The sequence below is a fragment of the Rattus rattus genome, chromosome 4, assembly GCF_011064425.1.
Source record: "Rattus rattus isolate New Zealand chromosome 4, Rrattus_CSIRO_v1, whole genome shotgun sequence".
In the NCBI taxonomy this organism is placed as follows: domain Eukaryota; kingdom Metazoa; phylum Chordata; class Mammalia; order Rodentia; family Muridae; genus Rattus; species Rattus rattus.
In genome coordinates, this window is record NC_046157.1 from 52,224,683 (window position 1) to 52,248,267 (window position 23,585).

The window sequence follows — 23,585 nt, forward strand, 5'->3', positions numbered from 1 at the left end:
AGCCAGAAACTCGCCCATGCCCAAGAGAGAAATGGGAGAATTCGCCCAGAGGCATCCAGGTCAGAAGTCAGCTCTGCTTTCTCCAAACCTCCTCTGCAGAGTCCCTAGTGGGACTCACAGGAAAGCTCCTGGGGTGAAGAAAAGCCAAGGGATGTAGAGAGCAAGGCAGGAAGACCTGTGGGCTCCCAACCCCCTGCCTCAAAGAAAGGATGCTGCAGGTGTGGGTCATTAGGCCTTTATTCCCAAAGATGGCCGACTCAGAATCCCCTGCTCCCTTCCCACCGGCCTCCATGTCCAGGATGGGCTTGTGAACAGTGTACCACCATCTTGTACCTCGGGTGGTCTCCTGACAGAGAGCACCTCTCAGGATGCAGGATCCCTGCCAGCCGCCTCAACACCCCTCCTTCCAGAAGTCCCCCCAGACTGCCCTGGGTGTTTAGCCTGTAGAGAGGAACTCAGAAACCACCTGGCATCTGAAAGCTCACAGAGTCCTCCTGGAGTCCCCAGGAGGTGCAACTCCTCTCCTCCCCTCCCACACTCTGCCCTGCCGCAGGAGAGGGTGCGGCTCCGCAGCCTTTTCCAGGAGGCTGATTGAGGTTTTTCCAGAAGCCAAGAGCCAAGCTTGTAATCCCCAAATCTGGGCTTTCCACGCTAAGAGCTCGTGGTATTTCGTAATTCTCAGCAGCCCTTAGGACACCAGGGTGAGCGGAGCACCTGCATGAAAGCCATCGCCGGGAGCAGAGCCCATCTGCACCACATTCACTTCTAAACAGTGTTCTTCCAGAGAGTTAAAAAGTAACAGACTGAGAGGAAACCACAGTGGGGTTCACCGAGAGCTTCTTTAAGGAGTGAGAAGATCTCCTTTTAAGGCTATCATCCTTGTTCTTCAGTTTTTCAAAAGGTTCTTCCTCTCGACCCTTCCTCTACCCTTCAAGTCGCTGCAGGGCCTTGAGCCCTAAAGAGATTCTGGAAGAGCACAGTGTCCACTCGGGATGGAGTTGGCTAGTGGGAGGAAGTCGTGGGATGTCAGCCTTAGGACAGTGCGCAGCCTGACTGTGCCTCCTTGGAAAATGCTTGTCCCTCCTTGGGAAGGGTTGGGAATTGTTCTGCTTAGGTGGTTTGGGGAGACTGAATCGTGCCTTCTACCCTTCTTATAAGATCATCTGAGTGAGTCTAGCCTTGGCTCGTGTTTATCTGTGTACAAAGCCTCCCAGCCCCAACATAATAAACAGCAAAGTCTCCTTCCTAACACAGACATTTGGAGTCCTTGAAGTGACTGACAACTCACGTCTTCACCAAGGAGGACAGGGACTGAGGACACAGTGAATTTTACACCCTTTTATTATTTTTCAGGCCAAATTTGAATCCCTCTTCAGGACGTATGACAAGGACATCACCTTCCAGTATTTTAAGAGCTTCAAGCGTGTCCGAATAAACTTCAGCAACCCCCTGTCTGCGGCGGACGCCAGGCTGCGGCTGCATAAGACAGAGTTCCTGGGGAAGGAGATGAAGCTGTATTTTGCCCAGGTGAGTGTTCACTGTTTCGCGGGTTCCTCCCTCTGCTCTTCTGGGTGGAAGCACCTTATACATCACGTCAATTTGTTACACTGGAAACCTAGAGCCCACCTCAAGAAAGGCAGGGCTGCTTCCCTGAGTTCTCACCGTCTCACCTGTGTCTGAAGGAACCAGGGAAGGTGACAGTGGGCCTGGGCCTTCCTGAGTTAAATCATGAATGAAGGAAAGCAGGCTCTCTGAGTTAACCAGTTAACCGGGGAGCTTTGGGTGGGGGGCAGGGACAGGTCACTGCTGGCTCCTCCTGCACACTGGTGAGCCTCTCTGGGATTAGGCCAAGGACCTGTCCTGTAGAGAGCTGTCTCAAGCTAGTGCAGGTTCTCACGGGCTCCAACAGCGCTTCACCTTGGAAACCTGTATTCAGATCAGCACAGGGCTGTCAGTCAGGGCAGGGGTGGGGTTATCAGGTGGTTGAGACTCTTGGCTGAGGTGCAGAAAAGGGGGCTGTGGGGGGTCTGTCCGTTGTCCTACCAACCTCTGGTACACCTTCAAGGCAGCTCCCAACTTCCGTCTGATATTGTAGCAGGGACTGGTAGATTGCAGCTTCTAGAACGTTATTATTCCCAAGGTAAAGTCAGTCTTTGTCAGGCTCTGCACTCCTCCTCCACCCCCAGAGATCCTACTGTGCTTTTGAACCCCACAGACATTGATAATGAGCTCCTCTGAGCTCAACACTGGCCGCTCCCTTTCTTCTAAAGTTGTCTCTGCTCACCTCCGGCCAGCTTACAGCGTAGCCCCGATGGCATGCTCACTCCACCTGTTGGCACTGGTAGAGTTTGACATGAAGAGCCCTTCCTGGGCTCATGTCTGCGTACTTGGGTCCTCACTGGCACAGTTTTAGGGACTTAGGGAACTTTAGGAAGCAGAGCCTACCTAAAGGAATTAGATCCCTGAGGGGTGGACTTGAGGGATTAGAGCCCAGCCCCACTTGTGGTTGAAGCTGTCTTTGCTTCCCGGTTGGCACCACGTGCTCCTAATAGCTACCGTGAAGTCTGCTCTGCCTTCCCCACGATGGCTGCGTCCTCTTGAACCGTGAGTCAGGATAAGTCTTCCCCGCTTCAGTTTTCATCCAGGGTTGTCACTTGAGACGTTTACTCAACACAGGCACCAGAACCAGAGTTCAGTCCCTCCCTCACCTCTGTACAGACCACTTCATGGTTGGAATCATACCTGGTCCACTGCCTGGCCATTGGTCTGCCCTTGTATGCTTGCCTTCTAAAAGCCTCAGGAACTGCTGTGACCTTGCTGCACACTGGGCTGATTTCTCTCCTCAGACTTTACACATAGGAAGTTCACACCTGGCTCCGCCCAATCCAGACAAACAGTTTCTCATCTCTCCCCCTGCCTCTCCACCTGTTGGCTGGAAGCAAGTAGAAGACGCTACCCCAGTCATCAACTACGATCTTTTATATGCCATCTCCAAGCTGGGGCCAGGTAAGAGGCACCCTCAGGTGGGCGGGTGTCTGGGAGGTGTGGGAGACTGGGGTCCCCTCGGACCTCACATGACCCCTGCGTTATTCCACATTGTTGCAGCTGGCGCCAGAGTGTGTGCTCCTCGAAGGGTTCCTGGAGGTGGTAGCAGGGTTTTGTGTGCCACTGTCCCCCCCAAGTGTCCCCTGAATCTGTCCCATCACCCAGTGGACACACCTGTGTGGCCCACTCCAGGCCCCAGATCGTGGTGTTCCCTTCTAGGGAGTTCATGTCAGCCATCATTCCTACTGGACTTCCTCAGTGGGTGAGAGGGAGGAGAACACAGGGCATGGTGGGGACCGAGTTCGTCCATTGGAACCGCACACCACAGATAATGTCGCCCGTAAACAGCACTCTGCATGGTGCCTGGCCCCCAGTCGGTGCTCAGTGCTGAGTGTCTGCGGTTTGGAAATACTAAAGTGTCGGTGGCTCCTGCCCTATGGATTGGTTGGTCGACAGGAGACTGGGTGGGAGGAAAGGCTACGGTGCAGGATGTGAGCATCTCTGTCGCCCCACACAGCCAGGCGAATGAACACTGCCCATCGGCTCTCCGTTTCTCCTTCACAGACATCGGATGTGCCTTTAGGGCAAAGGTTTTATTTTCATGGCCCATCAGCAGTTTCGTGCTGAAAGATTACATTTCTGAGAACAAGGCCTAAATGGAAATTCCTCCCGTGGCCCAAACTGAGAATCGCATTACTAGTGCTAATTGTAGCTTGAAGGTCAGACTGGAAACAGCCTGTGTGGACAAGCAGATGGCTCGCCATGGCAGCCCCTAGCGCAGCTGAGGGTGGGGAGTGTGAGTGTGTCACTCATGGACACAGTCGTCATCTGCCGCAAGGGACCAAACTGTTCCAGAGGCGGGAATCTTGGTGAACCTTCTGTCTTTGAGAACCCAGACCAGGGCTGACGGGACTGAAACATTCCTTCCAGGGCCTTGACTGAATTCTCCACATCCAGAGCCAACATGTTTCAGTCAGCCTTCAGGAGAAGGCCTGCCGAGAACAGTCTGACCTTCATCTGCGAAGCTATTTCTCTTTGTTTCTGTATGTTATTGTATATATGTGTGTGTTTCTGTATGTTACTGTATGTATGTTTTTGTATGTTATTGTATTATGTATGTGTTTCTGTGTCATTGTATGTATGTGTGTTTCTGTAGGTTTTATGTTATATGTTTTTTGTATGTTATTGTGTGTGTTTATGTGTGTTATTGTGTGTGTGTGTTTTGTATATTATCTCAGCTCTGCATTTGGGCCAAGGGCAGATACTTATAGAAAAGCCTCCATTCACAGCTTTCCCAGCAACACTCAGGGAGCCGAAGCTCCTTCGCTTTTAGCCTCCCTGGTCAGGTAGAGGCCATGCTGCCTTAGACTAGAAAGCAGGGAGGCCCCACCAAACTGCTACATCCGCTCAAGACTTAGCCGATTAGACAATAGGGTTCAGACGCGGGGCCTTGCATCCGCTGGCGAGCACCTCTTCTCTAGTCTGCATCCCCAGCACCCTCCATTTATAAAGCACAAATCTACCTGGCATTCGTCAGGCATGTGGGTCCCAGCAAGCCTGTTGTGGGTATTTTGGATTTGTTCTCTCCGGGAATTGGCCCCATCGGTGCCATTGTTGCCCCATTTACAGAGGAGGTAAAGGACACAAAGAAGTGAGAGCCCTGGACAAGTCTTCCGCTCGCTCTCTCTCCACGGCAGCCACTCAGCCATGCTGCTCCCCTCAACCTCCAGTGCAGACTCCCTCATGGGCTATCCCAGACCCTTCCTTTCCAGCCAGGTTCCTTGGCGACAGAAGGCCATCCTAACCTTGCTGTAGCACAGTGGATGTGCTTGAGGCTGGGCAAGCTCAGGCTAGCCCAGAAGGGAAATGAGGAAGCACTCCCAGGTCCAGTAAAGGAAAGATGGATGGGTGGGTGGATGGACAGATGACAGATAAATGATAGAGATGATAAATGGATAGATAGATGGCAAATAGACAGATAAATGATGACAGACAGATGATGGTGTGGCCGAGGGTGTCACTCAGGTATGAAGCACTGAGCTTGGCCTCCAGTGTCACATAAGTCAGGCATGGTGGTACAGAACCTCTGGTCCCAGCATCCAGAAGGCGAGGCAAGGGGAACAGAAGTCTAAGGTCAAATGCACTATTCAGTGAGTTTGAGACAAGTTCATACTACATAAAACTTTAAACTCCAAAGTAAGGAAAGGAGGATAAGGTTGGGCAGATTCAAGGCAGCCGCGTGCACATGCGTGTGCGTGTGTGCGTCCGTGTGTGCGTGCATGTGCACACACAGGGCTTCCTCGCACCTTCTTGACACTGCCATGCTCTTGAGTCGCACATTGGTTTCCACAGTGGCGTTTGCTCATCTTCCCTGTACTGGTTCAGCTCCCCACAGCACCCTCGGAGAATGCTGGGTGGACATGAAGAGGGTTAGCTAACAGTACACACACACTCTGCCTCCCTCCCTGCCCTCAGTGCTTGACCGAGATCAGTTCTGTGGGGCAAGGTTCCATCTTGTGAATGAGCCATCCATGTGGGAGGCACAGGTGCAAGCTGGGCCTGGCCAAGTCTCTCGGCCCATCAGAAGCCAGGCAGAAAGCGGCCACGCAAACCCTGGTGTCCTCCCACGTCCCTGCCTGTCTTCCTCAAGGACGAGCCCTGGTCACCACTCACCATGCTCTTGTCTCCGTCCCCCAGGAGAGAAGTACGAGCTACACGCAGCGACAGACACCACGCCCAGCGTGGTGGTCCACGTGTGTGAGAGTGACCAAGAGGAGGAGGAGGAAGAGGAGGAGGAGATGGAGAGAATGAAGAGACCCAAACCAAAAATCATCCAGACTCGGAGGCCAGAGTACACACCCATCCACCTCAGCTGAACAGGCACACTGACCGACACGCGTGTTCTGATTCCCACACGTGGGAAGGAATCTTTTACTGTGCAGGTGGCTGGTCATAGCTTTGGAGGTAACAGCCGTGACCACTGTGGCAGAAATTCCAGTTCATGTTGCTCAGAAGAGAGTCAAGGCCTCCTCTCCTTGTTCTGATGCCGCACCTCAGTCTATGTCCATGGCATCTGGGAATGTCCCAGGCCATCCACTGAGTGTGTGGCAATCACACAGGACACTGGCGACATCCTGAGAAAACTGATAGTGTCTCATACTCGCTCTTTTCTAGGTTCTGTTTTTGGAAGGACAGGTTGACTGGTGGCCAGGGAGAGATTTCTGTTTCCAGCCAACATTCAGGGTGCAGCCCCCACTGGTAGGCAGAGGCACCCCCCAAAGCCACTAAGTGTCCAGTGCAGAAAGTTGTGGGACAACCCCCATGCCGTGTGGAAATTGTCCTTCTCGTTCCTTCCCTCGTGGTCTAACGTTCATGCATGTGTATTACTGGGTCTCAAGACTTCACGTAGGAAGTTGTGCTGTTGTTTTCATCTTGGGAAGCTAGAAAAGTTCTGAAACACTTACCATGTGTCCTGGTCCTGGCTGTCTCCACACAGTGCCCACACACGTGGGGTCTCGGCTGGAGACGTCCACGTATCACCCTGCCCAGTGCACCATGTCACTTGTGCTTTCTTGCAAAATGAGTTGATCTCGAAGTAGAACTTAGCTTACCTGGTGGGAGAGCAGCAGTTTCGTGCCAGTCGGCTGCGGGTGGGTAGGTTTGGTTTGGGTGTTTGGGTTCCCCATTGTTCCCTTCATGTAGTGGTTTGTATGTGAATCTCAGCCGAAACCCTCTTTGGGAACTGTTGGTTGACAGTTTTTCACCCCCGTGGAAACATGAGGATGAACTTGTAAATAAAGCCAAGAGCTATCCTAATACCTGTCTGTACTTGGGTGGGAACAGAGGGCAGAGGGAGTTTCAAGCCACCCGTGACCTGTGCGTGGTAGAAGTTAAGTTCCTGTCATGTGTTTAATGGGGTGAATCTGGAGCATGTGGAGTATGCCGTAGCCATGTGTTCCTAGAGGGACACAGTGCCTTTCCCCTTTCCTTCAGCGGAGTGACACTCGGTTTGGGTATTTCTCCTTTTCTAGTCATTGTGTGTGTCTGGCAAATAGGAATTCTTCTATCTTGGTCCTACGATGCCATTACAAAGTTTGTCACTCTGAATAACCGAATGCCAGCTGAATGCCAGTTAACAGTGCATGCCTCGGGAGCTCAGAAGGTGGCTTCCCCTGAGGAGCAAATGGGTTGATGTTCTCCAAACCCTGCTTCCAGTGCTCGCTCGCACAAGTGGGCGGCCATCCTGTCAACACCCAGTGTTTCTAGTTCTGCACTTTGAACCGGAGAGGCCAACCTCAAAGATATTTTTTTTAACTGCATTGTATAATAAATCAGCACAATAAGCTCCTCTGGAGAAGGTGTCTGTCATGTTCTTTCTGGGGCCAGTGTAGGAGGCTGCCTTCGTCTGTCCACTCCTACTCATAATTCTGTGTCAAGTACACGTCACTCCGGAAAGGGCCAAACAGATAAAACCAAGGTTAAAGTTCCCAGCGTCTCTGTACAGGGGACAGGTGATCTGATGCTGTCAGCCCCGTTCACCAGCACTGATCGCTCTGCTGAGCTGCTTGCTTGCTCCCTCATGCATTCATTCACTCGTTCATTCATGTACAGAACTGGAAATTAAATCCAAGGCCTCGTGTGCCAGCTAAGCACTTCTGCCACCAACTACACCCCCAGCTCCAGTAATGCCTGCTGGTCTGAGGGGTTCTCTACGAGACAGAATATGCAGAGAAAAGAAGGTAGGCCACATCTCCAAGCATGTATTTAGTATAGATGTATGTGTGTAGTCACACCCCACACCGCTGTGGTGTAGGTCAGAGGACAGCGGGTGACAGTCTGTTCTTTGACCATGTCCCAGGAATTGAACTCTTAGCCGCAAGCATTTTTACCTGCTCTGCTAGATAAAAAGTGTTCAGAGGATCTGAAACTCTGGCCACCTTTTCTCTGGAAAGGGGCGGTAAAGCTGCTGTCCAGCCCGCAAAAGCCTCGCTCGCTAATGATTTATTTGCTAAAATATGGAGAGAGACATTAATCTTGATCACGATCAACATTAAATATTCCTCCGTGGAACTTTACATGCTACCCTTTTTAATCCAGTTGCTCAGAGCTAATTACTGAACAGATTCACTGACTGACCTAGAGATAGAAGGGACATCTTTCTAAATACACACCATGGGGTTCTCCTCCATTATTCTAGATGACCAAGACTGTGTGGTGTGCTGGCCCAGGTACTAGTTCCTAAATAATCCCAGAAGAAAGCTGAGGTGGTGCCCAGTAAACGGACTAAGCTGCTATGGACAAGTGGTGACCCTGCTGCCAGGGAAGCTGACCCTGGAGGAGAACTCACAGGTCATCGGACACTCTGTGGAAGACCTCTTCTGAGTAGTTCTGTGAGAGCGACAGATGCAGGGTTGGCGGGTCAGGATGTACGTGGCTGTTGATCAAATGTCGTTCTTACACAGTGTGCGATTCACATTCGCTGCTACGACATAGGTCTGAAAGAGTTTAAAGGAGGAAGGATTTAGCCCACAGTTCCAAGGTCCAGACTGTGCTGGCTGACCCCACTCCTGGGCCTGGTAAGGCAGACCACGGTGCAACGGCATAATAAGGTTGCTCACCTCAGAGCAGCCAGGAGGCAGAGACAAGAGAAGAAACTAGGGACCAAGTATCACATTCGGAGGTATACACACCCCATTGCAACCCCTGACCTGTGACCTCTAGCTTGCCCTCACCTCTTAACATTTCTGCCACCTCCCAAAATCGTATCACTATCTGAGGTGACATGCAGGGGACCAAGTCTCCAACACACGACATGTAGAAAGCACTTAATATGAAAGCCATAGAGATGTCATGGGTGTCTGACCGACTTGGTAAGTTAGGGTCATTCAGAAAACTCCTTGGAATGACTGCTAAGTCAGCGTAACGTTGGCATGCGGTGAACAGGGTGTGGTAGGTGGTTCTTGACACTGTAAAGGCTCAGGGTCACAGATGGGGATTTGCAATCAGCAAACCCAGCATGGGGGAGAGGACACTCCCGGACTGTTGTTCTATGACTTAGTGTCCGCAGGAAATCCGGTTTTTTCAGAGAGCTTTAATTTTTAGGTGAGACATACAGAACTCAACCATGTGGTAAACAAGCTTTACCAAATATTAAATCACAAAGGGTGAAATTCAGCATGTGGGTGCGGTGTGGTAAAACCGAACAGGCCTTGTCTACCTCAGCGTGAAGTATTTGCCTCCATTTAATAACACTCATCAAAAGTCAGCAGCTCAGATGGAAACTACACAAATAATTTACCTCAAAATTCCTTAGGAGGAAGATCCTGGGCTTCAGACATCCTCCCTTCCCTGGTATCTGGGCTTCTGCATCTGAAGTAGGACCTGGGGGTTTCCTTTGAAGTGTGCTTCTCTGCGTAATCGCTAGGTAATTCACACTGGAAACTCTGACTCATTGAGTCACGTGGCCATCAGGCAGACAGGTTTCCTCTGCACACACCCCATCTTCTCCAGGGTAACTTTCATGTTGCTCGTGAACGGCCATTTTCATCATGGCGCACGTATGAAGGTCGGAAGTTATCTGCCAGTGACTGAGTTGTTGTGCCCACAGCTGACATTTTCTCTCCCTCTGAGATTCAGACGGGGGCATTGATCCTCGTTCTTCAGGGAAGGGACTGCCGGGCAGACGTTGAGCCTTCGGTCCTACGCTGTTGGTTCTCTACTATGCGTTCTACCACACGCATGCATTTCTCATGTGCACTTCACTTAGATACTACCACATGCCCCAACCTAGCCAGCCATGTTGCCTACCCCAAGAGAACGAGCCTGTCTCTGTCCTGCTTGTTGGTGCCCCAGTCATGGGCGGTTATCACAGTGCCTGGCCCACCGTGCTCTACAAATAGGGATGAGTAATCAGCCAGCTCGGTATTGCTCTACAAATCTCCATCTTTAGTGCCTCTTCCCTAGAAAACCAACGCCAGTGTGTCTGCTGGGCCCCGTTGTGTCCCGCTCTTCTTGAACATAATTTGGGTGGACACGGGATTTTGGGGTAGGCCGCTGATGGCTGAGTAGACATTGAACACACTCGATGGATACTAAATTGATCAGAGTGATGGGTCAATGAACCGGTGGATAGATCAGTTGGTGGAGTACAAGTAGGATCGACTGGTGAATGGATAGATGGATGGACTGATGGATGGATAGACAGAAGGATAGATGGATGGATGGGAAAGTATGTTGTTAGACTGGATAGACAGGGTGGTTGGGTGGTTGGGGTAGGGATGTATAGATAGGTTGGTGAATGGGTGTACGGATATGGATTGGTGGGAAGGTAGATGGGTGAATGGACGGAAAGATGAGGATTTTGAAGAATGAAAAAGGAGTTGCTGCCGACAAAGAATAGAAAAACAATGAAACCTGTTGGTATTCTGTCTGAGCTCCACCCCACAGTTGCCTGGCAACAGCCAGCTATGCTCCGCCCCACAGTTGCCTGGCAACAGCCAGCTGTGCCTGATTATAAAGGGGGCTGCCTGCTCCCTTGTTCTCTCTTGTTCTTCCTCCTCTCCTGCTCTCTTTGTCCCTGTCCCTTCTCTCCTCATTCTCTTCCACCCCCCCTTCCCCCGACGTGCTCATGGCTGGCCTTTCCTCTCTTCTTCTACTCTTCTCTCATTAAACCTCTCCACGTGGAACCGTGTTGGCTTGGTGTGCTTTGTCCGGGTGGGCGCGGGCTGAGATTTAAACCCCAGCATAACCTGTTCCTGCCTCTCCAGCCAGGGAGCCTTAAGCAGCTCAGTGCTTCAATCCCGCACGCTGTCAGGCTGGACATGACTGCAGAGCGGACTGAGAGGAAGAAAGGCCTGTGTAAAATTGTTTCTTCCAGGACAGAGATTGGCTGGAGGGCGAGTGACTGGGAAGACCTTGAGAGAACTTTTGCCAGTAACAAGACTGCCTGTTCCTGACTGAGAGACCCAGGTAACAGAAGTGACGCCAGGCAGCAGCAACAGCAGCGAGGCATGCACATCTGCTCATAACAAAACAAAACAAATTAACAAAAACAAAAAAAAAGCCAAACCACGCCCGCCCCCCCCCCGCCAATGTGCTCGCCAATGGGAGTCGCTTGTTACTGTGTGCCTCCTAAAGACGGTTTAACTTAAACATCAGCGTATAGAGAAAACCCAAGTCTTAGACATGCATGAGAATTGAAGGAAGGCCTTCATCCCTGTCGTCTACTCCTAGAGACATGCGAGAGATGCAAACAGTTGGCAATGTTTAAAACATGCTGTTTGCTACACACAAGGGTGGAGCAGGAGCGCTGTTTGGGTGTGAGTGTTCTAATTTTTTTCTAGAAGACAGTGTGTGTGTGTCTGTGTGTGTGTGTGTGTGTGTGTGTGTGTGTGTGTGTGTGTGTGTGTGTGTGTGTGTGTGTGTGTGTGTGTGTGTGTGTGTCTGTGTGTCTGTGTGTGTGTGTGTCTGTGTTCAGAGCAAATAAAGCCAAAGCCATGTGCAGGCTGTGGAAGCATTTACCACTGACCTGCACTCCCAGCCACAGCAAAAACCAACCTGAGGGAGCTGAAGACAGGTTTAGCAATGAAGAGCGCCCAGTGCTCTTGCGGGAACCTAGATTCAATTTCGAACACACACATGGTGACCGTCAACCATCCATAACTGAAGTTCTGGGGTATCCAAGGCCTCTTGTGACCTCCATGGGCACCAGGTAAACACGCAGTGCTCATATACACAGGCAGGCAAACACTCAAACACGTAAAGTAAACGCAACAAGTCCCCTTAGTCCACATTCACTTCCTTCAAGTTAAAAATGGCTGATTTCCTATACACCTAGAACCTGTTTTGTTTTTTTTTTTCCTTTAAGAACAACACACATTTGTCTGTAAAGTGTAGGAAAACACATAGGTATGATGAGAGTGGTTGGTCTCTGCCATGGACTTTGACTGCTAGAACCTTCTGAGAGTCTTCCAGGACGGGAAATACTGCAGACACCCAGGGCTTAAAATGAACCCTGCAACACTGGCTGCTCATGTTATAAAAGGGAGGTACGGCTGTGCCAGTGAGTTTTTGGAAATCATGAATGTTTTAGTTAGGGTCTTATTGCTGCGAACAGACACCATGACCCATGTAAGTTTTATAAAGGACAACATTTCATTGGGGCTGGCTTACAGGTTCAGAGGTTCAGTCCATCATCATCAGGCAGGAGCATCGCAGCATCCAGGCAGGGATGGTGCAGGAGGAGCTGAGAGTTCTACATCTTCATCTGAAGGAAGCCAAGGACAGACTGAGCATCTCCAGGCAGCTAGGAGGAGGGTCTCCAAACCCACCCCCACAGTGACACTTCCTCCAACAAGGCTACACCTTCTAATAGTGCCACTCCCTGGGCCAAGCATATGCAAACCATCACAATGAATTACCAAAAAATTCTAAGTTTTGGCTTGGCAAAGGATGCAGGTATTTGAGTCCAGCAGGACACTGGAATGGTACGTGACTGACGGCTCTCAGGAAAGCAGAGACAAGAGTCACTAAGAGGTTAAGACCATAAGAGGTTCAGCCTTTAGGGACATCAGCCCTCCTATGACCATAGTCTAGATGCAGTGGGCTGCCCAAATTCTTCATGGTTTAGATGAGCTGAGAACAGATAGCAAAGCCCTGTGACAGGTCTGTGCTAATGACTGTCTAGAGGAGAGTCCTTCCTCCAGGCAGGTGACAACAGCACCCTAAAGGGCTGGTTTTGCTTTAAGCTCAGCGCTGGTAGGGTTGAGCCCACTGACAGCTGACTGTAGAAGCTCACAGGCCCCTCAGGCACAGAAGACAGGCTGTGGGTTGGCCAGGCAGGGCTCCCATGGCCACCATGGTGAGAGAATCCTGGTACCAAGGACAAGCCACTTGCCCTGTGGAGAAGGTGGTATGGCCTGGAGCTCACCCAGCAGGGCTCTGCCAGGTTCTTGGGACTACCCGAGGGGCACCCTGCCTGCAGTACCATGGGTGGACTCTTCCCAGCAGGTCCAGGCTCGTACATGAATGTGTGGACAAATGCTCACCTATGTGGGTTCTTCAGCCACACCTCTGTCACCCAACGGAGGACAGCGCCTGACTCTTCTGTGGACACCTAGACCTGGGAGGGAGAGGGAAGACTGACTAACCACACAGCATGGGCCTCTTCCTCCATGCAGGGTTTGCCAGACCTGAGGCTGTTGGAAATGGGGGAGTTTCTCAGGGGCCTGAGTAGAGCTAGCTTCCCTCCATGGCATCCCACCAGCTCAGGGCAGCACCAGGAAGGAGAAGGAACAGAGAAGGAGAACATCCCAGAAGAAGCCTGGATCCTATGGAGATCAGGAAAGGGAGTTTCACCAGAAGAAGAGCTTAGAGCAAAAACCTGAAGAAAATGAGGGACAGAAGGAACGTTCTCAGTAGAAAAAAGCTAAGTGTGTGCCCAGTGTGTCCAGGCTTTGCAAGGAGACCTTGTGGGTAAAGGAATGGGGGAGGAATGTGGCCAGGCACATGGTGGGATGAGAGGCCATCAGAGGGAAAGAAAGTCAGAAGTGGGGGGCTGGAGAGATGGCTCAGGGGTTAAGAGCACTGACTGCTCTTCCAGAGGTCCTGAGTTCAATTCCCAGCAACCACATGGTGGCTCACAACCATCTGTAATGGGATCTGATGCCCTCTTCTGGCGCATCTGAAGACAGCTACAGTGTACTCATCTATAATAAATAAAAAGTAAATAAATAAATAAAAAGTTAGAAGTGATTGTCCCCTTCTGAGAGACATCACAATTGTCAGTGCGTCCCAATCCCCTGGAGATTGGTTGCCCTAACAGATTTCATGAGCCTTAGATGGAAGGGACAGGATGGAGCTTGAACTAGGGCTCGTTGCCAACTGATGCTAAGATAGTCCTCACGAGACTCACGCAATTCCCAGCGTGGACAGGACAGGCCTTGCAAAACCATCTCTGGGTGTGGGCAGGCCCTCTGAGGCTGACATCCTTGCATCGGGTCCTTCTGGGTAACAAAAAAAAAAAAAAAAAAAAAGTTTTGCACAAGAAACTAAGCTATAGAGACGATTGGCTCTGAGTCCTTGAGGAGGATTCTGGAGTAGACCTGGCCAAATCAGGCTGGCCCTTAAGAAAGGCCAGGAACAACAGCGCCCCCTGCTGGCCATAAATAAACAAACGGCTGTTGTTGGAGAGGGGCGTCTTCTGGTGAGAGCCTGGGGGCCTCCCTGGAGTCAAGAGAAAACTACACCTCTGCCCTACCAACACAGGAAAACAGGCTTGTCTAGCAGAGCAGAGGCTAATGAGAATCTGTGGGGCACTAGCCCTTTAAATATACCATGACATTCAAGGAACCCCTAGCAGGTCCTCCTCAGGTGGCCCTGAGAACCTGACAGAGCCCTGCTGGATGAGCATCAGGCCTCATCATCTCTGCTCAGCACAGGTCAAGAGGCTTCTTCTTGTGGTAGGCATCAGGGCCTTCTCATGGCGGCAGCTAACCCAGGTTCCCTGACAACCCATGATGCAGTGCTGCCTTGCCCTATGTGTTGGGGGCCTTGGACCTCAGTTGAGACCACGGCTCCGGCTGCCACCTTGATTTCAGCCTCATGAGACCCTGAAGATAGGAACCATACCTGAACTTCGAACCCACGGGAACAGAACTGGTAAGTTTGTGTTGTAGCTTTTAGTTATGTGATCGTATAGCTGTTGGTGATACGGTCTTGAAGGGGAGCCTGGAACTCCCTGTGTAGAACAGGCTGGTCTAGAGCTTGCATGGGTCCCCCTGCTTCTGTGTGTTGAGTGATGAAACTACACAAGCACTACCGGTTAAGGCTGCAGCTTCTAAGGCTGTCATGTTAGCCGTTAAGTTTCAAACGCCTGGAGTCTAGAAGGGGCACTTTCCAACAAGGTCTCCCTCCTTAATACTTTTACATTGGCTCCTTGGTTGCAGCGTGTGAGCTGGGCAAACAGACGCGTTTGCGTCTGAGAACGGGCTCTATACTTTCAGAAGTGTCACTTTGGGCTCTCCGTAGGCATGTGATTGACGTGCCTCAAACAGTCCCACGATCTGGGAGGGAACTGGAGCCCACTGCCCATGGTTAAATGGCAATGGCAGCTGGTGTGTTTGGCGAGGAGGATGGGTTGGGTTGACTGTCCAGAGTGACTTCCAGTCGAGACTGTTAAAGGTCATCCCAATTTTACCAGCTAAGATAATCTCCCTATCCCAAGATCAATAATGTGAGCACACCCATGAGCCCCGTTCTACTACCCACATTCACATACTGCAGAGCCTGGAATTAGAGCGTGAATGTCCCTTGTGGATGAATGTGGAATGGGGCAGGGGAGTTCAGGGACACCGGGACCAAGACTGCGGGCTTGGGGAAGTGCTTTGAGACTGTTGAACTCAGACATAAGGGGTAAGGAAAAACAACCTGAGACATAGGGAAGCACCTGCTTACCCTCTTGAGGGGAGTCTAAAATTACCTCAGAAGGCTTTTATAGAATTGTAAAGAAAGGAAAGGCTCCTCTCTTAGGGACTGGAGGGATGGCTCAGGCATTAAGAGTGCTTGCTGCTCTTGCAGAGGACTCAGGTTTAGAGAACCCACTGGGTGCTCACAATTGTCAGTGACTCCAGTTCCAGAGTAGCTACGCCCTCTTCTGGTCTCTGCTGGTTACTGCACACACACAGGGTGCACAGACTGCAAACAGGCAAAGCACCCATAACATAAAAATAAATCAACCCTTTTAAAAAGCTGGTCTTTTTTCTTAAAGCTCATGGGGTAGGAAGGCCAAGGCCATCTGGCAAGGGGGTTCCTCCTGATCATGGCTACCATGGCTGGAAGGCTCACACGTGTAGTGAGTGCCCAACCCACTTTAATAACAAGACTAATTGGACGACAACTTCCCTGATGCAATAAACAATTTTAATTCTCGAGAGCAGAGCCCTCCTGGCAGAACCGCCTCTGACAGGCTCTCCCTGATGACCCTGCTCTGAGGGACTCTTTCCAACCCATAACTTCAGGGGACTTGTTCCAGACAGAGCACCTCTTGTTTTCTGGTCCTGGCGATAGGTATCGTGTACCACCAGGTGACCCAAGCTAGGTGAAGTTGCCTCGTCTTCCTGTCCCCAGCATCCGTCACATCTAAAGTCCTAGCCATTCTCTTGTCCCTTGAGGATATGCCCACCACGTTCCACCTTCAGAGCCTCTCCTCAGCACATTCTCTTATCAGTTCTCGCTTTGTGGTCAGCAGAGCGTCCTCTGAGGCTCTCCTCGCTGCTGTCAAGTGAGCTTTTTAAGGGGTGAAAATTGTGTTGCTGACCGTCTCCCTGATCAGTCTTGGCCTCCTACGGTGGCCCCATCTATGGTGATACTCCTCCCTTGTCTCTTTCAGAGACCACAGATGCGCTGGGCATGCTCTGCCCTTCGCTTCCTCTGCTGTACCTTCTTCTGATCTCCGAGCCTCTCAGCATTCTCCAGACCCTTACCAAGCTTCTTGTCCTTTGAGGAATTGTGCCTGGCACCTGCTGGTCTCATTAAGAAGAACTATGTGCCCCTGCTGTGGCCATGGTATTCCCCACACAATGCTTCCTCTCTGCTCTTCATGGCAACACCCACTTCCTTTGCCAACTCTCCCAACCTGCCACGGTGTGTTCAACAGAACTGTCTGATTTCTCAGCGGAAGACTTGGGATGTCTCTACTTGGTGAGTGATTGCTGGATGAATTGCTTCCATTCAACTCAGTTCCCTTTTTTCATTAACCCTTTATAGACCCAGATGTCCCCAAACACACTGAGACTGTGTGGGTGGGGGCCAAGCACCTGATGTAATAAATACTTCAGGGAGCTTGTTTTCTCAATGGAGACAATGTATCCAAACATGGAAACTTCAGCCGTTCTTCCCCCAGGTGCTGCCTGGATAGCTTGGTTTTCCTCCTGTTTGCCCCTGGTTATGACATGCTCACCTGTCCAAGGTCAGCGGAGTTAAACCCAAGCAAGAAATAACTAAACATTGAGAAAGCATTTCGAAGACATGAGAAGTCCAGCAACCCAGAAATTATCTGGAAGTGTGTCTCCGTGGGCCCAGTCTGAGGAGCTGGGACAGAGGGCACATTTGTGAGTTTCAAGACCTGCTGTACGCAACCATTGTGGCTACATCAGAGAGCAGAGTAGCATTTATTCCTGAGGTATTTCCTGTAAGGGAACCAAGATCAAACTAACCCCGATGTGGAGCGTCCGCAAGCTCACAGGCCATGTGCCTGACGGAGAGGGTCTGTGTCGACAGACTTGCTAAGCAGTGTTCTGGAAAAGTACCCCAGAGATGGGGGTGGGGGTAGCAAGAGAACTCTGTGAGTCGAGGTGCTTACTGAACATGGCTGAATTCGATCCCTGGAACCTACGTAAAGGTGGGAAGGGGAGAACAAACTCCACCCAGCACCATGGCAGGGGCACCCATACACACGTTATCAGCCACATACAACACCACCAACTGAGTAACTCAGAAATACGCCACGCTTGAAACCCCCCTTGTTTAGGAGGCCCTTGTCCTGCTGAGTGAGTGTGTAACATAGCGAGGGGAAGCCGAGGTCAGGGAGGGGGTGAGGGGGGTGAGGGGGAGTGTGGAAGGGAGAGGGTGGAATGCTCTGAGGCCGTCGGTTTAGACCAAAACAAATGGCCAAAGAGCACAGGAAGATACTCCATGCCACAGGGAAGGAAAAAAGGAAAAAAAAAAAAAAAATCAAAGCCATGGCGAGAGACTTCACACCAGACAGTTCACACTAGACAGAATTACAGCTCCAGCATGCTGGTGAACATGTGTGAAATCAAGACCTCATCCACCTGTGGCTTTCTAAGAAACCTTGGTAATGTGGACAGTTGGTGGCCTTGGGGTGCAGGGCTGACTACAGAAGGCATGTGCCTGTCTAGTCCTTTGCAGAGCCTGGTCTGACCTCTCTGTCTCCCCCTCCTCCTCCCTCTCTCCCTCTCCCTCTCCCCCTCTCCCTCCCTCTCTCTAGTGACCAGTAAGGGCGTTGGCTCTCACAGGTGAGGCCTGCTGAGGGGCAGGTGTGCTTGGGTCCCTCAGGACACACGGAGGAAACACGGGTAAACACGTGCATTCTCAGCTGTGGCGGTTGTGGGAAAGAGGAAGACATTTAATTGTTTGCAGCACCAGTGCGGACCAGTCCTGGCTAGGTCGCTAAGCACTGGGTGAGACGGCTTCCGGCTTCCATCTGACTCCATAGCCCAACTCGCCTCTGCTTCGTCTCATGCCTCACAAGCACAGCCCATTGATTCTGTTTTCTGATTTGCTTTGTTTTTAATGGAGTGTTTTAATGGATGGGTTTTGGTATAGTCACAGAGAGTATAGCAGACCATTCTCACCAACATTTATGTCACCTCTGAAAGAAACTCTGAACCCTAGTGTTGCCTCCCCTCCCTCCCACCCCTTCCCCCCTCTGTGCTCATCCAGCCCTCACACCACCCATCCAACTTCAACCAATCGGTTTCTCTGCTTAGGCCTTTGCTCTGAATGGCATCTTGTAAGATGGGGTCTTTTGTAGCTGGCTTCTCTCTTAGGGTAGTTGTTTCTGAGATTCCCCTACATTGCTCCTTCCAGTGACTGAACAATTTTACGGTATGCATACTTGATGGGAGCCATAGTCAAGCCCATGGTGAGGTCCACTATGCTCAACAGAGAGAAAGAGCAAAGGACTGGCAATAAGAACTCCGAGCGTATCCACACCTACACAAGTGTCTTAATTAGGGTTTCTATTGCTGTGGGGAAACACCATGACCAAAAGCACCAAGTTAGGAAGGAAAGGGTTTACTCAGCTTACACTTCCACATAGCTGTTCATCTCTGAAGGAACTCAGAACAGGAACTCACACAGAGCAGGAACCTGGAGCAGGAGCTGATGCAGAGGCCATGGAGGGATGTTTCTTACTGGCTTGCTCCCCTGCCTTGCTCAGCTTGCTCTCTTATAGAACCCAGGATCACCAGCCCAGGCATGGCCCTGCCCACAATGGGCTGAGCCCTCCCTTATTGATTACTAATTGAGAAAATGCCACTATGGTTGCTCCTGTGGTGGTACCTCACATCAATATCTCACTGTGGTACCTCACTGAGTGGCAGCAGTGGCTGTCCCACCAGCATGTCACTCACAGACTACAATACCTCATAAGCATACACAAGCAGTGCCACAAACAAGAGACCAAGTATTCAAATGCCCCAAGACTGGGACATCTCAAACCACCACAAGCCTCAATTTCCACAGACTCAATATTCTTGGCTGGCTGAGAGGTGGGCCTTACAGGTTCATGCCAGCTAAGCAGCGATGACATCACTCCCACAACCCTGCTCGGTTTGTACTGATCTGACATCAGCTGATCAGTGATGACATCACGCCAACAACGCCGCTTAGGATATGCTACGCTAACAGTTGCTTGGGGTTGTTGTGGAGCTCACTGTTTCGGCTGTATGTAGGCAGGTAACCGGCAGGTACCACCTCGATGCGCGGGAGCCATGGACAAGCCAACTGTAGAGTGGTAACCTGCTCGGGGTGAGATCACAGTTCAGGGGTGGGTCCCCAAGTCTGGGCTTGTTCCTGGGTACTGGCCTGGGGCCCTCATACTCAAAGCTGTCTTCAACCAACCAGCCTCTACACCCCAGGTGGGTGCTGGCCCCTTAGCACACCCACATGCTTCATCAGCCACCGCTCTTGGACCCAGACATAGCCAACCTTCTAATTCACCGCATTATCAACCTTCTGCTCCACCTCCAGCCCGCCCCTCCGGGCCCTGCGCCTCCATGTACACATCCTGAAACCAAGATGACCTCATTTTCTTTCTCAGGCAACAGAGTATCAACTTCTCAGGCCACAGAGTATCAACCTCCGGGGAACTAACAAGAGATGGGACTGGAGAGTGAAGCGTCTTCCCAAACTGGGGTAACTTGCCCCACCTCTGTGATGAGCCATTTCTCCATTCCCAGTGGAGCTTTGAGCAGGTCTCGTCTTCTTCAATGGGCACATAAAGTCTCTATTGTCTATGTGGTACAACCCTGGGTCTTTACATCCCTACACCAGAGCCACTGGTGTCTGCTGAAGACTTCCTGTAGTTCCCGAGGACACCGGATTACCTGAATGGAGCTGTGAGAAAGACGGGCATCTTTGTCATTGGGAACATAAAGGACCATGAAGCACGGTAAACTAACCTGGCACCCATGTTTGAGATGAAACTCAAGTTGCACAAAAGTTTAAAACCACTCAGACATGGCCGACCTGTAGTGTCTGCTTCCCCGTCAAAGGGCTGAGTGCACAGTGAGTCTCAGGCCATCTCCACAGACTGGACCTCCCGCCTGACAGACACCCATTGACTCTCTAGGACTTGGAAATGGTCCTGGGGCTCTCTGGCATACATCAGGTTCCTCTCTTGCCAAGGAGCTGGGTGTTGTGAGAATGTGCCAGAACTTGTTTGCTACTTGGGGAAAAACTTACAATGAAATCTGCATTAAAAAAAAAAAAAAAAAAAAAAACCCTGCTCAAAAGGAAGCAAAAAAGACCAATCAAGCAGTGTGTCTCTGATGAATTCAGCTGAAGATTTTGTCCCTTGATGTTTGTATGTACTAAAAGGAAACGTCATATTAATCAAGACGCCTTTGGTCAACGGGAAATTGTCCTGATAGATGTACTAAGGGACTGAAAACATCTTTTCCAAAACAGCCAAACCACATAAATTCAGTCAACTATGAGTGTGACACATCCCAGCAAATACTTCTCAAGATGCCTCAAACTTATGCTCGCTCCAGCAGGATTCGTTGTTCTGGCTGTGTACACCACGAGGTGGCACATAGCAGGGGCTGCCCTTCAACAAAGTTACCTAAGCACCTGAGATCCAACAGGGATGGACCCTTGTTAGGTGCAGCCCTCAGATCACAGAGAACAAAAGAGCCAGGATGAACTGTGCCTTACAGAGTGGGCAACAAAGTCTGGGCAGAACAATCACTCCCAGTTCCAAGGAACAATGGCTGTTTGACAGGTGATAATGGATACCGAGAACTCTCCAGAACATGGCAACAATGATATTTTGCAACAGCACTGCCTGGAAAATGACGGGAAATTCCTAGTGCCACAAAAAATGAGCAATCCAAGCATGAGGTTAAGACGTGGGTATAAGCTGGGTGCTGGTGGCACATGCCTTTAATCCCAGCGCTTGAGAGACAGAGGCTCAAGGGTAGCCTGGTCTACAGAGTGAGTCCCAGGGCAGCCAGACCTACACTGAGAAACCCTACCTCAAACATCCTCAAACCCCCAAAAGACTTGGGCTTAAATGTCCGTCCTCAGCTAAAACAAAAGGAAGAGGATGGATGTTCCTGGGTGGGTAAGGCAGGTGGAAAGGTGACCAGGAAAAGGATAAACAGATGATTCATGAGATCTATTGCACGTATTTAAGTTTGTCCCTCTTCCTTGTGTTGTTAAGGGTCTTCCTGTGACATCCATCTCCATGGTCCTTCCTAAGAGGAAAACTTACTCTGTGTGTAAGACCATTCCACCCCTCTCTTTTCCTTAATACTCCTTTGGTCACAATACTCTGCATACCAAAGAAGCATGGGTTTGTTGTGTGCCTCGCTGCTGCAACAGAATAACTGGACATTAAAGAAGGGAAGGTTGTGGGACTGGAGAGATGGCTCAGCGGTTAAGAACACTGACTGCTTTCCCAGAGGTCCTGAGTTCAAATCCCAGCACCCACGTGGTGGCTCATAACCACCTGTAATGGGATCGGATGCCCTCTTCTGGTGTGTCTGAAGACATCGACAGTGTACTCCCATCCATAAATCTTAAAAAAAAAAAAAAGGGAGGAGGAGGAGGAGGAGGAGGAGGAGGAGGAGGAGGAGGAGGAGGAGGAGGAGGAGGAGGAGGAAAGGCTGTTGGGGCTCAGTCCATCACAGCAGTGAAGGCAGGGTAGCAGAGGCTGAGGCAAAGAGGGGCAGATGCTATCGCTCCATCAGTTTCTCTCTCTTATTTATTCAGCCCAGGACCCAACCGCAGATGCTAAAACTTAGAGGGAATCCACCCATTTTAAACCAACTGAAAAGAAAGCCCAATGGGTGTGTAAGCCTGATGGACACACCCAGGGACGTACTCCAAGGTGTCACATTGATGATATAAACCTTCACAAGTCACGTTTTAGGGTAGCCTCCTGTGTGCAGCAATGGGGCCCGGATTTGGTTAACACGGAAGACTGGCTATTAACTCTGAAGAGGGGAAGGAAAGAACTCAAGCCTCCAGGCAAGTTCCTACATCGACCCTCAGATCTGAGATTAGAAAACGCCAGGGTCCCCGTTGGAGGCCCAGGAATCCGCAAATAGTCCACGAAGGCAGCACCTGGTCTTGGGAAATGAGATAAAAATTCAGGTACCTGGGACCCGGCCAGACTAATTAAACGATAACTCATGGGCAGTTTTTAATGTTCCTGCAGATTCTGCAGTGTAGCCAAGGTTGAGAACAGCTCACTGGAGACGGACTGTGGAAGAACTTTGTGTGCTGCTAAGGAGGTCTGAGCTAGAACTTTCCAGCAGAGGGAAGTCTCCAGGAGGGTGTAGGGGAGGGGGCAGGATGGCAGGATTGTGTGGAAGACAGATAGGAAAGAAACAGGGGGTCGCTAGCTAGAGGTTGTAGACTACGTCAGTCAGCTTTCCAGTACAGGTATTGGGGGAAGCCAGTTTACAGAGGAAAGGTCTGTATGAGCTTATGGTTTTGGAATCCATGGTCAACTGGCACCACCGCTTTGGAGCCCATGGTGAGGCCGTGCATCATGGCGCAGGCATGTGGCAGAGCAAAATTGCTCACTTCATGGCCAGAAAAGTAAAAGGAGACGAGAAGGCCAGTGCTCCATCTTTTGAGGACCCCTGAAGGCCTGAAAGCCTCGCTACATTCTTCTCCCAGCCCCATCTTCTGAGCCGGCTGAGCCAGGCTGTAGGGATGAGTTACTGGAAGGAAAGCGTAAGTCTGAGAAAGCCTACAGCCGGAAGTGACGTCAGCATCACGCAAAGGTGTCCCTTTCTACCTTTCTCTGCTCTCAGCCTCTGCCAATCTTTAAGGAGGTTTTCAAAGAAATAAGCCTCGGTTTATATACCAAGCAAGGAGAGTGTTCCCAGCACAGAGAGGCAGAAATACCTGCTCGAACCACTTAATGACATTGGCTACTAAGTGCGTTCAAGGACAGCCTGAGATATATGAATGAGACTTTATCTCAAAAAGTTGAGGGCTGGAGAGATGGCTCAGAGGTTAAGAGCACTGACTGCTATTCCAGAGGTCCTGAGTTCAAATCCCAGCAACCACCTGGTGGCTCACAATCATCTGTAAAGAGATCTGATGCCCTCTTCTGGTGTGTCTGGAGACAGTGACAGTGACAGTGTGTTCACATACATGAAATAAATACATCTTTAAAAAAAGTTGATAGAGTAAGATAAAAATAAAAAGATGATTATAAAGTTATAAAAGGGGATGTTAGGTAGAGAAGTGGGTAGCTTTTAAAGGTATGTAATATT

The 23,585-nt window shown here is 50.6% G+C and overlaps 1 protein-coding gene across 2 annotated transcripts in view; it reads left to right on the forward strand.

Annotated features, from left to right (window-relative positions):
- The window catches only part of Rcan1 (regulator of calcineurin 1), a 76,962-nt gene extending 69,563 nt beyond the window's left edge, over positions 1 to 7,399 (forward strand). For both annotated transcript variants that reach the window (XM_032900405.1, XM_032900406.1), the window contains exons 2-4: positions 1,354 to 1,527; positions 2,847 to 3,006; positions 5,743 to 7,399. In XM_032900405.1, the coding sequence (XP_032756296.1) occupies positions 1,354 to 1,527; positions 2,847 to 3,006; positions 5,743 to 5,921 (513 nt within the window). In that variant the 3' untranslated portion in view covers positions 5,922 to 7,399. The remainder of the gene's footprint in view (positions 1 to 1,353; positions 1,528 to 2,846; positions 3,007 to 5,742) is intronic.
- The last annotated feature ends 16,186 nt before the right edge of the window (positions 7,400 to 23,585 follow it).